The sequence below is a fragment of the Suricata suricatta genome, chromosome 14 (assembly GCF_006229205.1).
Source record: "Suricata suricatta isolate VVHF042 chromosome 14, meerkat_22Aug2017_6uvM2_HiC, whole genome shotgun sequence".
Lineage (NCBI taxonomy): Eukaryota > Metazoa > Chordata > Mammalia > Carnivora > Herpestidae > Suricata > Suricata suricatta.
This window is the reverse complement of record NC_043713.1, coordinates 74,866,789-74,882,447: the sequence shown is the minus strand read 5'-3', so window position 1 is coordinate 74,882,447 and position 15,659 is coordinate 74,866,789. Positions and strand designations below refer to the sequence as shown.

At 48.8% G+C, this 15,659-nt stretch overlaps 1 protein-coding gene across 1 annotated transcript in view; it reads left to right on the top strand.

Moving 5' to 3' along the window:
- SRRM4 (serine/arginine repetitive matrix 4) overlaps nt 1-15,659 on the top strand; it is a 149,765-nt gene that overhangs the window by 132,264 nt on the left and 1,842 nt on the right. Inside the window, exons 9-13 of the mRNA XM_029921618.1 lie at nt 7,421-7,725; nt 12,252-12,455; nt 13,133-13,243; nt 13,749-13,889; nt 15,408-15,649. Of these exons, the coding sequence (XP_029777478.1) occupies nt 7,421-7,725; nt 12,252-12,455; nt 13,133-13,243; nt 13,749-13,889; nt 15,408-15,649 (1,003 nt within the window). The remainder of the gene's footprint in view (nt 1-7,420; nt 7,726-12,251; nt 12,456-13,132; nt 13,244-13,748; nt 13,890-15,407; nt 15,650-15,659) is intronic.

Below are 15,659 nucleotides of genomic sequence, written 5' to 3'. Positions count from 1 at the left end.
AGAAAACCACCATTTTCTATCACCTAAGTGACATCTTACCACCCAGAAGAGGTAGTACTGACCTGGCCTCCGAAGAAAGGGTGAGCCCTTGAATCAAACGCATTTAGCTGGATGAAAAACTCATTACATTGAACTTACTTTTCTCCAGTTCAGTTCGGGCTGGTGCAAAATTTGCCTGACTGGATACATATAGAGAGTTTTGAGAACCAGCGGGCTGGGGGCCAGCAGGAAGGGCTTCAGAGGCATGATGGGGCTGAAATTAGGATCCCCCCTCAGCTGCGGTGGGGAGGGGGAGGGGGTGGAGAGGCATCTGGACCATCTTCATGAGTCCAAGGTCAATTGGAGTGCATCGCCCTGAGGGATCACCCCAGCCCTGAAAGAGCGTGTCATCTTCCCGATGTCCCCACATCCTGCCTGCTCTCTCACACGAACCCCCAAAGGTCAATGAACCCATTCTTTTGCTGTCTTCCTAATTAGTCTACAAAGGAAGATGTACAACAGCAAGGAAAATAAGCTTAATGTCTTTGTGAAACAAAAGGATTTTTTTTGCTTTTAAGGAATAACCAGAACCCTCTAGCTAAAAGCTCTGCCGTGCAGCTCTATCTTCACATGAGAATTTCCAGTCCCCCATATGGCAGGGAGGGGAAAAAAAATTTATGGCCATTTCTCTCCATGGGGCCATTTGAAGCTCAGTAAATGGACTTGTTCAGTTTAATTGGAATTCTCTTCTTGATTGTATTTTTGTAACCTATTAGGCCGTGCTGCCTCTTGATCTCAGAATTCAGCTGAAATTAAATTTTGAAGTGTAAGTGAGAGGTTGCCTTTTTTTCCCCATTCTTGATTAAATAATGATTTGAAACAAAAACAATAAATAACAGTGCCGGCTTCCCTGGAGGGCTGAGCGAGACTCCCAGTGAAACACCAGGAGCTGGAGTTTGTGGTAGGGGGATTTAATTACTTATTAGAAAAACCCAAGTGTTAACACGGAGTATATTAAGGAATGAGGCGGTGGGTCAAGCTATGAGTCCAAGAGAAAAAAAAAATCAGAGCTTCACATTGGAGGGGGCCAAGGGAGTAAAGGGGAAATACTTATTTGCTTTCTCCCAATGGCCATAGATTTCTGAAATACACAAATCTAGTTTGTTCTTAGGGGGGAAAAATCTGAGACTGGCAATCCTGACCCAGAAGGGAATAGCTTGTAATAGCTCCAGGGTCTGGATATGACTTAATGGCTTTGGTCTCCTAGTTCCTTCCATTGACACAAGTCTAAGAGAGAGGAAAAGGGTTGAGATGGGGAAGATGGTGAAATCTATTTAACAGTTCTGGCAGGGAGAGATGGTGTTTACAGGATGCACGGTCAGTGTAGCAACACTTAGAACAGAGGGTCACAAACCTAGATGTCTCAGGGGCCAGGAGGTTAATTGATATAAGCAACTGGGACCCCATGGGGCTGGGGGCCAGAAAAACTCATGCCCCACCTAAAGTGGGCAGCTGCAATTCTCTCAAGCCGATTATTAGCAAGCAGGAATATGGACCCAACGTTGTCAGATCTTAGTCTTGGGCACAAACCAGAGATAGAGCTGTTACGTGAAACTGCCTCGTTCGACAATGTTGGCAGTTAATTCACATTCACTCTCGAGCAGGCTCCCTACTAAGCACATATATACTAAGTGGGCTAAAGAAAACATAGCTGAAACAAAACATAACTTGGCCTGTCAGTTTTCCAATCATGATTTGGGGTGTTGAAGCAGACGCTGTTCATTTATATCCCTCACCCTCTCCACGTCAGGGCACACAGCCAACCTCCAGCTTCTGGAAGGTACTCTCTAGCTGACAAAGACCACTTTGCTTGGCCATGTGACAGTTTGGACATACTAGAGAACTGAAACCCCCTGGGCGCAGCCTTCAACCTATGAGTGATGGGGAATTGGTGCCCAATACCCCAGCTCCCTGATTGGTTGGGATTAACTCTGAAGTCGGCTCCTCACTGGCTCTCCAGGGTCCTCCAGCTGCCCACCGAGGTAGCCGGTTTGTGATAACTCATCTCTCATTGGCTCCTCCTCTCTCTCACCTCATTTCCCCACTCCCCTGCAGAAGTTCCCTGTCCTCTCAGATAAACTACTAGCATTCAAATTCTTGTCTCAATTTTGGGGATAATCCATATTAAGACAGATGTTTTTTCCACCTGGTAATTAAGCAGATCTTATAGGGGCTGAGTTTTTATGCCAAGTCTGAAAGAGTTTTATGCCAGGTCTTAAACAGGAGCCCCAGGTCCCGGGAGGGCAGTGTAACTGGGCCATGGTGGGTCTAGACTGACTCTTCGTAGCAAGTATCTTGAGCATTTTGTAGCCTACCTACAATGACAGGGCAAAGAGCAGTTAATGCAGAGAAGAGAAATTCCCAACAGAAGAACTTTTCAAAGATGAATTTTGTGAAGCCTGTTATCTAAATGAGGGCAAGTAGGAGACACCTTGTCATGTCAATGTTGAGTGGACAACTGTTTGGATCTTACATGAGTGAGTAGTTGTCTAGGAAGGAGCCACTCAGAGATGAGAGGACAGAGACAAGAACGCAGAGGCCTCTGTTGTTTGTCTATCATGATGTCCATGACTTGAAGCTCTCCTTTGCATGATCATGGCTGTCACACACCTCCAACCCACACATAGTCTACCTTTGGCTCCCCTCAATATCTTTCCTATTCTTTGTGTAGGGTGAACGGAGAGCTCTGGAAAAGGTGGAGTCTGAAACTAAGAGGCCATTAAACTATCAAGACATCTCTAATGAGTTTATTAAAATGTTCCTTTCCCCTGGGAATATAGACACAGCCCATCAAGGCTTGTAAAGACAAAGCCAAATAGGGTTAAGCCAAAGGAAGCAGGAACGAAGGTCTTTGGGCTCCCAACTCTTCCTCCATCCACAGAGTATCCTTTAAGCAGGTCAAATAGAGGGAGAAGATCTGTATGTTCAGTACCTACTAAGGATGCTGTGGTAGGCTGGTTGTGCCCCGTACGCGAGTGACTCATCTTGAAATTAAACCCCACCTGCCTTCCATTCACCAAGGCAACTGTGAATATTGACATGGGCTGCTTCAGCCTAGAGAAAGGTGTAGCCTTTTTCTAATCTGTCTGGTCAGAGGAAGTTTCTAACTCCTGTTATGTGACCCAGGAAGAGCACTTTTCTGTAATCTGAACAAAGTCACTGTATGGGCTAACCACCCATTGCAAATGGCCAGTCCCAGTCCCTTTTTTAAGCTGACCTCCAAGAGGAGAAGGTGGAAAGGAATTAAAGAGACCAAGCATAACTTTTCTGGAAGGCTTCTCAGATCCAGAGCCTCTCAACTTAGCATGGAACTTAATGCCATTGGGAGTGTGTAGACAGAGCCTCTGTGTGCTTTCTCGAAGGGTCCTGGGTCTGAGGAGGGCCAAGAAGGAGAGGAAGAACAGAGGGTGGTTCTTTCTCTCTGCTACAGGCCTGGACCTAGAACTCAGTTCTAGAGGTTATCACTCGATCACACAGCCAGCCCTGACCTGGTCTTGAGACACCAACCTTCAGCTAAGAATCAACCTAGTTTTTTAGAACTATTTTGAATATGCTGGAGGCCAACCCCTCCTTTAAAAAGCCATCAAGTTCCCAAAGTTGGCAGTTACCCCGTTGGGCCTCACCAGGGCCTGATCACTTGGCCATCCTCGCCCCTGCATTAAGCTAGGAAGGGCGCAGCCTTCTGAGCTCAGGCCTCTAAGGGACTATGGAGCAGGTTTACTCATTCAGCCAGATTTAGTGAGCACCTGCTCTGTGCCAGGCACTGGTAGTTACTTAAGTACAACACTGAACTAGCCACGCATGGCCTCTGCCTTTGACAAACTTTCATTCAGATGGAGAGACAGGCAATAAAACAAGCAATTATCCCACCAAGTAACAGTGCTGTGGCACACAGAAGCCACTCATTTTTGAAGGAGGAAATGAATGAAAGATCCAATGAATGAGTGAACTATGGACTGTTGTGCTATCCTGACCTGTGGATTGGAGAAGGCTGTCTAGAGGAAGTGGTTTGTAACCTAGAAGATGTATACATTAGCCACGTGAAATGGAGTCATGGGGAAGAGTGTTCTAGGCAGAGGAAATGGCATGTGCAAATCACCCGGGCCTGGGCGGGCAAGATGTGGTGGCAGAGTCAAGAAAACTCTAAGTGATTGGCATAGGTTGTGGGGGCCACAGTGGGGGTGTGTGGAAGAGATAAGGTCTGTGAAGTACTCAGGGGTGGGTTGCAAAGGATACTGTCATCCACTTTGAAGAATTTATATTCATCCTGAGAAATGGGATGTTTAAACAAGCTGGAGATGTTGGTATTTCCAGAGTCAACCCAATGAGAACATTTCAGAGGACCTTTATCTCTCTTTTCTGGAGAGGACGGAAGAGCCTGATGCCTTATACAGTTTTCAGTTCTAATTACACAAGTTACATGTGGATAATAGTCATGGGCAAGTGGAGACATGCTGAAAGTGTCTCTGTGAGCTCAGAGTGTGGGGTTGAGAAGGCCAACAGGGCAAAGTCCCCTTCTGTACCCACTAGCCTGGAGGGGCCTCGCACTCGGGAAATCCTTGCCCATGGGGACCCAGGATGCACCAGGGCAGATGCGTTGGAAGTGGTAGTCAGGGCTGGGAACAAGCACCTGGGGAGAGGAAGGCCAGCCTGGATGCCCCTGGGAACAAGCCAGTTACAATGGATAGATAATGGAAGCTGTGATACCCACAGGCCCCTTTGTTTGAGTTATCTTCTAGCTTCATTCTCCCCAAAAAGGGCTTGCCTGATTCTCTGCACCCACCCTGGGACCAAGCTCCAGACTGAGAGCCCATCAGACCCCATGAAGTCTTCTCATTCCTGACAGAGGTGGTAGAAATACACATGTTGCCACTGAACTCCCAGAGGTGGCAAAGATACAGCATCCATAACTACAAATAGGAAGACAAAAAGGGGGAACTGAATGGGAACAGGGCCTTTACATTCTTTTTTTAAAAGTCTCACTCAACAAAACTCCACTTGAGCAACATTATTTCGAGGTCCCTTGTCCCAAGGCAAAGCTCGCTAGATCACCAGACAGATAAAGCAGCAGCTGTGCTGGGGAGAACTTGGTAAGGCTGGACCATCACCTTGTCTGTGTGCAAAGCCTCCTGGGAGAATCCACAAAGGAAGTTTTGCCTCCTCCCCAGTCCAGACGCTGACATCCTGAGCCGCCAATTTGCTGTGCGTCTCACAGTTCTGGCGTCTCTATGTCTCACCCTCCTGACCAATTGCTGAGAAGGCAGAAAGGGTCCTTTAAGAAAGCCCAAAAGTCCCACTCTTTTTAGGCCCAAGGTACCTGGAATAAGGGGTGGGAGGGAAGCAGGCTCTTGACAGTGAGGCCTCGCTGGTATTTGTGGGCCCCAGGGCAAGAGTATAGAAGGAGGCCTACATACTCTACGTCGAAATGTTTGTAAGTCAAGCCAGCAAACCTAAACAAAATAGGTTCTCCCATCTTGGCAAACCTACCTTCAAAATGCTCTGGAAAGTCAGGTTTGAATTTAGAACCTCAGATTCCTCAGAGTGGCCGGCCCCAATGTGGCAGTGGGGGGTGGGGACGGTGTACCTGCCGCAACGCCCTGGTCTCTCCCCTTCTCCCCCCACCACTTACACCAACCAACACGATGATGGGCCTCCCACACATGCACATGGACGCATCAGCCTGAACATCTTAGCTCCGTCCAAATGTCACTCTTGGACCTAAGAGTGTGCACACCTAAAGCACAGTATGTCCCCAGGAGAACAGATCCACAGATGAGCGTGCAAGGAGCCTGGAAGGGGGCCCAGGGGCCATTTAAACAGAGAACAGAGAATTCTGGGATCTCAGTACCCATGAAGTGATATCCAGGGAGTGGTTTTCAGGTAGTGCCCTCCTGGCCCCACCCATTTCCCGCCCCATGAGGACAATTATTGCCGGAGGAGGTCCAGGGCAAAGGTTCCTCTTGCCCACAGCCAAATAAGCACAGTAGAATTGGCAGGGGCCAGACCAAACCCACTGCGTCAGTCACAGCTTTGACACTGGTCTGAACATTTTAAGAAAACCATCCCCTGTGCTTCTAAACACATACACCATCGCTTTCCCAAGGGCTGGCCCAACCTCCTTTCCTCATCTGTCCCAATTCAGACCCAAACAGCACTCTGGGAAACCCTCCATTCCCATTCACCCTAAATCCAAATGTCCAAGCCCCTCCCAAAGCCCTTTGTCACAAGCACACCCTTGCGACCTTGATACCCAGATAGAGGCAAGCTCTGGCCCCTACTGCATTTCCAGCAAGGGTTTCTTGATCGAACTTGGGCACTAAGGGACTCAGGAGGTTAGTGTTGATGGCCTTCAGGTCCCCTTGCTGAGAAAACCAAACAGATCTGATGCCTCCCCTGTTAGGAACACTGAAAAACCAAAACTCAAAGCTGAGGGCCAAGTGTGAGGGTGTGCAGAAAGGTGTGTGTTTTTTCTTGTCATTTTCGACTCTAATGATGGACTCACGTTGCCCGCTCTTCCCTTTCTCTTACACCTTACCTACCTACTAAAGGAGGAGCTCTTGCTTGGTAAGTGGATATAATCCGCAAAGACATGAGAGAATTTATTAGAAGCCACTCGAGAGCCTTAGCTACCTTCTCCAGGGGGAAAAGGACACACACAAATAATCGTAGAGAGCTTTTTGTTTGTTTGTTTTCAGTCAGACTATTTGACTTCCATTTTTTTTGTCCCCTTTCTTTTCCCCTTTAGTTGAAAACTACTAAAATGTCATTTTGTGACCTTGACTTTATATTTAAAAAAAGAAAAAAACCTCTATTTCATTTCTTTTCCCCATGCAATATTTGTTTAGGGTTCTGTTCAGGGAACTTTTTCTTAAAAAAAAAAAAAAGGTCAAATTCGTTGAGGATTTGGTTGAAGTTTAAAATTTTGGCTTTATCTTTTTTTTTTAAGTTCCAAGATATATGTTTTTCATGTCCATTGCCCCATTTCTTTGCCCCTCCCCCTTCCTTTTTTTTATTGTTTTAGGTTAAGGGTGTTTATACACACCCCCCTTTCGATTGAGTTGTCTGTTTTGTTTGAGTTAATTCATTAGAAATTAAATTTTGTATAATTTCCTTTTTCTTTTGTTTAATCTGGACCGCATGCTTTTTCTCTGCATGATACCTAAATCTTCCAGTTATCCTAACAGGGGGTAAAAAAAAATATCTCCTTTCTGTGGTATTCTTTCAGGAATTTGTGCTTTTGTTTTTTGGCGTCTCTTCTTTCCTCTTCTCTCTCTCTTTCCTTTCGTTACAGTGCATCATGACGGTAAACATTTCTTGGTTATTTAGACACAGTGCGCAGGCCCGGCAATCAGCAGTGTCCAACGGGTGTTTTTGCTTTCAGATCACTGGGTCGGGGTCTGCAGCTGACCTCTTTACCAAAACAGCCAGCCCGCTCACCACCTCCCGAGGACGCTCCCAGGAGTATGACTCAGGCAATGACACCTCCTCACCACCCTCCACGCAGATCAGCTCAGCCAGGTCGCGGGGTCAAGAGAAGGGGAGCCCCAGTGGGGGCCTGAACAAGAGCCGGGAACTCAACTGTGGCAACACCTCTGATTCAGGGAACTCCTTCACCACCTCCTCACCCCAGAACAAGGGGGCCACTTTGGAGAATCTCTCCCCCACCAGCAGGGGCAGAGAGTCAAGGTTAGTGCACCTAGGCTGGGGTTGTGGGGGGCGGGGGGGAGAGTCCTGCCTTAGCTCCACCTTCCCAGTCTCTCACCTTAGCCCTCAAACTGGCATAATTAAAAATATATATGTCCAGGGATATCAGCTTCAGGTACAGCTGGATCCAGGGGCTTAAAAGTGCATCACTGAGAATCTGTCTTTCCCATTACATCTCTGAGCTCTGCTTCTCTCTCTGTTGGCTTCATTCTCAAGCCACCTCTCCCAGGCATGGGCACACATGCCAACGTTCTATCAGTTTAGCCAGCCAATGGCAGCAGAGTGCCTCTTTCCCAAAAGTTTCAGCAAAATACCAGGGCAGGTTCTCATTGTTTCTGCTTGGCCCATCGTGGGCCATTTGCCCACCCTTGGACCAATCACTCTAGCCCAGGAGATTCTGTGCTTTTGGCAAGAATTTGTCACATGCTATCATCAGGGGTAATGAGTGGTCTCCCCACATACACGAACTTGGGGTGTAGCAGGATTCTCACCCAGAGAGTCGTGATACCAAGGCTTTTCTTTCCAGCAAGGAACTTTATTCCTGCTGGCACCGTTCAGTTGGGTTCATACCCAAAAAACTGAGCCCAAAACGCCACAGGGCATAATTTTTTTAATATATTTTTTACTTCTTTGTACACAAACCTGTGCAGTCTGATTAAGTGGTCTCATGTTACAAGATCATGAGGGATGTTGTCATGTAGGCATAGGGCGAGGTTGCCTTGAGGTTTTTGTTTTTCTTTTGTTTTTTCCTTAGGGAGGGGACCCTACCACAGGGAGAGGTCTGGTTCTCTGAAGGAAAAGTCAGGGGACTGATATCAGGAGGGACAGAGGCAAGTGGCTCATTCAGTTAAACCTCCAATTTCGGCTCAGTTTGGCTCAGGTCATTATCTTACAGGTTCATGAGTTTGAGCCCCACATCAGCCTCTGCAATGACAGCACGGAGCCTGCTTCCAACCCTTTGTTCCCTCTCTCTGCCCCTCCCCCACTCCTCTCTTACTCTCTCTCTCAAAAAAAATATTTTTTTTTAAAAATGTAAAAAAAAATTTAAAGGAGGGACAGAGGCTGGGCAGGGAAAAACAAATGTCAGTTTTACCATAAATTTCAGGAGAAAGTCTAACCTTAAACCAGTTGAAAGTCAACTGTCATTTAAAAACATTCAAATGCATTGAAAATTTGTGGCAACAGAAACTCCTGCTCCTAGATGTCTGTAGCAGCTTTATTCATAATTGTCCAAACTTGCAATCAACTGAGACATCTCTCAGTAGGTGAACAGATAAACAAACTGTGGTCCATCAGGACAATGGAATATTATTCAGCACTAAAAAGAAAATGAGTTATCAAGCCATGAAAAGACAGGGAGGAACCTGAAATGTATATTACTGAGTAAAAGAAGCCAATCTTTTAAGAAGGCTACCTACTGTATGATTCCAACTATATGACATTCTGGAAAAGGCAAAACTATGAAAATAGTAAACAGATTGGTGGTGATGGGGGTCGGGGGTTCCGAGGTAGAGAAGGATGAATAAGTGGACCACAGATTGTGTGTGACATTGCAATGGCGGATGCATTATTTTGCATTTGTCAAAACCCACTGAGTTCACAAGAGTGAACCCTAATATAAACTATGGACTTTGGGGGGTAATGATGTCAGTGGAAGTTCACTGATTGTAACAAATGTATCACTCTGGTGTGGGCTGTTGAATGGCGAGGGAGGTTTGTGGGTGTGGGAAGGACAGAGGGTTCCCATATACCCACAGCATGTATGTGTGTGTGCATGTGCGCGGCTTATGTGTGTGTGTATGCACGTGTGTCTTAACACACTGGCTAGATGCAGTTTTTCTGCAGAAAACCCTTCCATGCAGTTGCTTATGAGCCAGCTGTAATTCTAGTTCATTACCCTCTTACTCTCTCATTCAAGAAATCACAGCAAAATGCTAATCCCTGAGGATAATGTCACAATAATAGCTAGTAAAAATCGCTGATCATTTACTCTGTATCGTTCATTCAGTTACTTATCCCTCTCCTCGTTTTCAGGCACCTCCTATATGCCAGCCACTCATCTTGGTGCTAGAGATACAAAACTGGCAGGTCCCTTTCCTCAGGAGCATTTAATTAATGGGGCAGAGATGCAGGAGGGGTGGAAAAGATTTGCGGGTACATTCTGCTATACTAACAGTGGGGTCTTCCTTCTTTGGGGGGTGGGAGTCTGCTTTTGTTCAAAGTGGCCAGGATTTCAGAATGATAGCCGAAGCCCTAGCAGTGAAGCCATTAATGGCTTCTTCAAGGACAGAGTACCCTTTGTCCCCAGCACACACACCCCACTTCAGCCCTGGGCAAACAACGTGGAATCCACAGTAGACATCTCTGGCCTCAATTCACAGCCAAGCCTGCCTAGGAGCCAGGGCTGCGTCAGAACAAATGTCAAATGTCTCTAAGAACAGGCAGTGATGTCCCCAGAGGAGACGAAGGACAGGTGTCTACTTATATACTTCAGGGCAGAAGAAAACAGAAGAGCAATAACAACCACAATAATAGTAATGGCTGCTAACATTTGTGGAGCCCTAATTATATGCGAGGTGCCATGCCAAGTGTTGCCATGGACAATCTTCCTCGATTCCTCATTGAAGGTTTATGGCACAGGCATTATTATAGACCTTTTTTTTAGCTGATGGGGAAACTGAGACTCAGAGTAGTTAAGAAACTCAGTTAATAAGGGCCAGCACCAGGATTCAAACACACAGCTGTCAAAGAACTGAGGCTAAAGCCTGAGTGGCATCTAGCAGTTACCTGTTTAATTGGATCTATGTGGACAGCCAAATTAAATAATTTAGACCCAGCCTTTCATTTTGAAATATAAATGATCTTTAAAGTCATGGCTATGTATGTCATATCAGCAATGAGCAGAGGGCTAAATGGAAGAGGTGTCATTGGCCCTACCTAAATCAAGGAAACCGTCAACAGTGAAGGTAGGAGGCTGATGAATTGGAGGGACCATGGGCTTTGGAGCTGGACAGATGAGAGTTTGAGACTCTGAGTGGCCTTGAGGAAGTACTTAACCCTTCTGAAGAGAATAGTGCCAGTTTCATAAGGTTGTTGGGAGGATCATGCAAGATGATGCTTGTTTAGCATCCAGGACACTAAGAGGCTCAGATGTTTACTTCACAACTTTTTATTCATGACCCGGGACAGATGAATCAGGCTCTGTCCAAGGTGCTAGGATACAGTATCCAGAGACATGAGTCCTCTTGCCCTCAACCTCACTGACTGGGGGAGGAAGAGACTATTTTAAGACCAAGTGAGGTCTTCTAGGGACTGGGGGGGGGGTGCCTAGGGGCTGGGGGCTGTGGCAACACATTGGAGGTCACCCAACTAGACTTAGGGGGATGTAAAAAAAGCCTTCTCAGAAAAGGTGAGCTCAAACTAAAACCTGAACCATGAGTAGTTATTGTCAGGTGAGGAGGGGAGAAAAGAGGGTTCCAGGCAGTGTAAATGTTCTGAGTCCTGGAGACAGGGAAGGAACAGGGATATTCCAAGAGGAACAAGTAGCCCATTATGGCTGGGGTCAAGAGAGGAAAATGCCAAGTGCTGCGATTGGAGGGGTGAGCAGAGGCTGGGTCATTATGAGCCTGGAAACCCTATTAATGTGATTTGAACTTGACTCTTGGCTCAAGCCAAATAAACATGCCCCTACTGAGAATCCAACAGGGGCTTTCCATGGCTCTAGGCAGGGTGGAAATACAGAAGACAGGACCCTGCCACTGAGTGATTTTGAACAAACCTTCACTCTTCTTTGGGTTTCAATTCCCCCATCTGCAAAATGGCCTACACCGAAGTTTCCCAAAATTAAATCACCCACATGGCACCTGCTTGATTTTAATCATATCCCTGTACTACCAGGACTCTTATTTACCTTAATAAACGCACTTCTTTTATGTAAGGATACTTATACTGCTGTCTTACATAGAATATGTATAGCACTCATCCTAAATAGTAAGCACCTGCAAAAATACATGATTTTCATATGAAAATACATAAAGACCATGGATTTAATTCTTGTTAGTAACAGTTGCCTGCCCAAGGCTCTTGAGCACCAGGCCTGGGAGACCGCCAGTGTTCCAGAGATGGTGGAAAACCCACTATTACCCAACCTGGCTCGCGGGGCTGGGGGGGAACAGCGGGAGTCTCCCGTTAGTGTAATCAGATGGGCTGAAAAAGACTCAAAAGGGAATAAATGTCTCACTATGTGATTTGATGTCATTTACCGTTATGCCCAAGCCCACTGACCTAAAATTCTCTGAAGTGCCCCGTGGAATGCATCCCTCTCTGTCCCTTTTCCTCTACCATCTGTGGTCTGGAAAGTCTTTGCAGAGGTCGTGAGATGGGAATAGGTGAAAGGGGTTTCTGAGGGCCCCACAGCCTGGGCAAAGGTAGGGAGAGGAATGTTACCTTGAGAGGCCTCCAGGCAGAGGTCAGGCCAGTGCTAACAGGTGTTCTCCTCACATCTGCAGAGGATTCCAGTCGCCGTGTCTGGAATGCGCAGAGGTGAAGAAGTCCGATTTGGTCCCATCCACAGCCCGGAGCTCCCCCACGAGAGAGTGCTCCCGGAGCCCCTCCTACGCCAGCACCTGCTCTTCCAGTCACTCCTCCCGATCCCCAAATCCCAGGGCCTCCCCCAGGTACACCCGAAGCCGATCCTCCTCCTCCGGAAAAAGGTGAGTGCCGTTTTGACCTCCATTCTGCAATGTGTTTTGTGCTTAGGGAGCTAGTTAACTTAACGGGGCATGTCCTTTGACCCACCGGTGAAAGAAGTCAGACAGATTTGGCCTTGGGCCTCAGATAACATCTCCAAGGCTCAGTTTCCTCATCCACAAAATGAAAACGTTAACCTCGCAGGCCCTGGTTTCCCGATTTACAGAATGGGATTAACAGTACCTAACCCTAGGATGTGTCAAGGATTAAATGAGATAATGCACTAAAAGCATTAGTTCAATGTCTGACACATGCTAACATGTCCTGTGTTCTGGTTCTGTGCAGTACGTGATTTACCATAGTTTACTCATTTCATTTACAATTCTACAGGGTAAGTAAGATTATTTACCCCCAAATTTATAAGTGAGAAGACAGAGGCCCAGAGAAGTGAAATCACCTGCCCAACCAAGGTCACACAACTAATACGTAGCCTCAGATAGTAAGCATCAATTAGAGGAAGTGGCCAATCTTATTATTAATTTCCCAAAAAGGAGGGAATTTCATTCTCAGGGAAGGGCCAGGTTGCTCCGCCTGGCGTCCAGAAAGTCACCCTCTGAGGACCGGCTGAATGAACCCCCACACTTCGCGACAACCCCGGGGAAGCCCAGCAGCCCCTCGGGGACTGTTTACTCTCCCGCAGGTCCTACTCGCGCTCTTCCAGCTATTCCTCCAAGTCTGGCAAGAGGAGCCTCCCCAGCAGAAGCTCTCGATCGCGCCGCAGCCCCAGCTACTCCCGGTACAGCCCGAGCAGGTACAGGCCCCGCCTCCAGGCCCAGGCCCCGCCTCCCCGCTCCCCGCCCCCCCCCCGCCCGCTCCCGCTTTGTCCCGCGCTGCACCAGTGGAGATGAGAAGACGACCCAGCATCTTCATAGTTTCTTTCGTCTTCGATGGAGTGCATATGTTTGGGGGCCCTAATAATGTACAGCCAGCCACACCCCTACCCCTTCACACACCTCATACTACCCTTCCCCAGATTCAGAGCCCCCAGCTCTTACGCATGCACCAGACCCCTCTTGGCGTTCACGTCCTCACTCACGCAGCAGCCGCGCCCCTGTAATGTCCACCCTCCAAGGCTGACACCCCTGCACACAGGCAGCCTTACCCCCACAGCACACACCCACAGCCCCCTGGGGCCCCGTGGGGAATCCGCCACCTGCCCCAGTGGGGTGAAGGGCACAGGTGAGTGGCAGTGAGTGCCCTTGTCCCACGCGTTCACACGGGGAAAGCCAGCCCCAATAACCTCCGCACCCCTTCAGGGAGCGAGACCCCAAGTACAGCGAGAAGGACTCACAGCAGCGGGAGCGGGAGCGAGCGCGTCGGAGACGTCGGTCCTACTCGCCCATGCGGAAGCGACGGAGAGATTCCCCGAGCCACCTGGAGGCGCGGAGGATAACCAGGTGAGGCCCGGAGCACAGCGGTGCCCACCTTCACCCTCATTCACACCCCTCCTGCCGTTGCTGTTGCTCTCTCCTCCCCCCTCCCGCCCCCCCCCCCCCCGTGTCCCCTTGGAGCTGGAAGTCAGGATTGTGGGAGCTCAGGGACACTTTGTGGGACCTGCAAGGAGGGGGTGGGGGAGGGTGCCTGGGACAGGGGTGGAGCCAGCTGAGGAATCTGGTGGGCCAAAGGGGTTTGGCCGGGGTCTGCCGAGCAAGCTGGAGTAGCATGGAGGCCATGCGCCCAAGGCGGGCCAAAGCAGTGGGGCAGGGCCTTTGCCTGGGGTCGGAGCCGGCCAGTGGGGACCCATCACCCTGAGACCCACATGCCAGGCTTTAGTAGACCCTGATCATACCCTGCACTGACTGTGGAGAGGGCTAAAGGATCGTTTGGGTACCAAAGGGACTTCGAGGGGGAGAGCACTGAATCTGGAGTGCATTTTTGGTTGTGCCACTTTCCAGATGAGCTGGAAAAGTCTCTTCACTTTCCAGACGCTCAGTTCTCACCCATGAAATATTGAAGGAAATAACTCCCAGGAGTATCATGAAAATGAAATGAAAGGGGGCAAAGAGATGTGAACACCCTTTGTAAACTTACATGCAGAGCACTAGAACCTGAGGGGTGCCATTGTTATGGATTGCATAAGCTCTTCGCAGAGAAAAGCATAGAAGAGAAGCCTGAGATCTGAGTGGACCCAAATTTCTCAGGCCTTGAAAGCTGGAAGAATGGCTGAGTGCTGCCCTAAAATTGGCTCCTGGCAATGGGTTGAGCTCTTCCTCCAAGGGTCAGCCACTCCTTCCAGAGACCTGCAGGAGTGGGGCTTCGGTGTTGGGCTGCCTGGTTCCTCCTTCCTAAAGATGACCTGGAGGAGGAAAGAGAACTTGTGCCCTAAACAATAAGTTGGGGATGATGGCATCACCTTCTCAGATACCCCACAGATCACCCTGGCACACAGGGAGTCCTACACCCACTGCCTGGACCAAAGGAGTCCTTGAGGTTGACTTGGAGGAAGACAAAAGCGGTGTTCCTAACAGGCCTCTCTTGTTTCCTTAGTCAATCTCAAATAGTCCGTCTTGATGAATCCATCCTGTGTTTCCCAAACCTCAGCCACCCAGCGGCATCATCTGATTTGTCTGTTTAGGAGGTGTACTATTGTTTCCTTAATTTTCTTTAGATAGATATGCCCCTGCTTAGAGGTCCAGACGGGTCTAATTCAAAAGCAATGCACCGCAGTATACTATAGTAAATGGAAAATCAGCCTCTCTTAGCATAACTAGAAGGTTTTAGTCAAAGTAAAAATAGCAGAACAAAACTGCAGTGAAAGTCTAGATGTAGATTCCGTGGCCAGCTGGAGGCTCTGAGCCCTCAGGGCCCGGGAAGTGTTGGGCTATACCAGTCTCCCCCCGGGACCGGGCTGGCGCGGTCAGGGTCGAGGCCAGGCGGAGTCCGGCCCTCCAGCGAGCTCCTTCTGGTCTCCGCAGTGCCCGGAAGCGCCCGATCCCCTACTACCGGCCCAGCCCCTCCACGTCCAGCAGCCTCAGCAGCACCTCCTCCTGGTACAGCAGCAGCAGCGGCCGCTCCGCCAGCCGCAGCTATTCCCGGAGCCTCAGCCGCAGCCCCAGCCGCAGCCGGAGCCGCAGCCGCAGCCGCAGCCGCAGCCGCAGCCACAGCCGGACCCGCAGCCGCAGCCGGACCCGCACTAGCAGCAGCTCGGGCTCCCGAAGCCCCAGCCC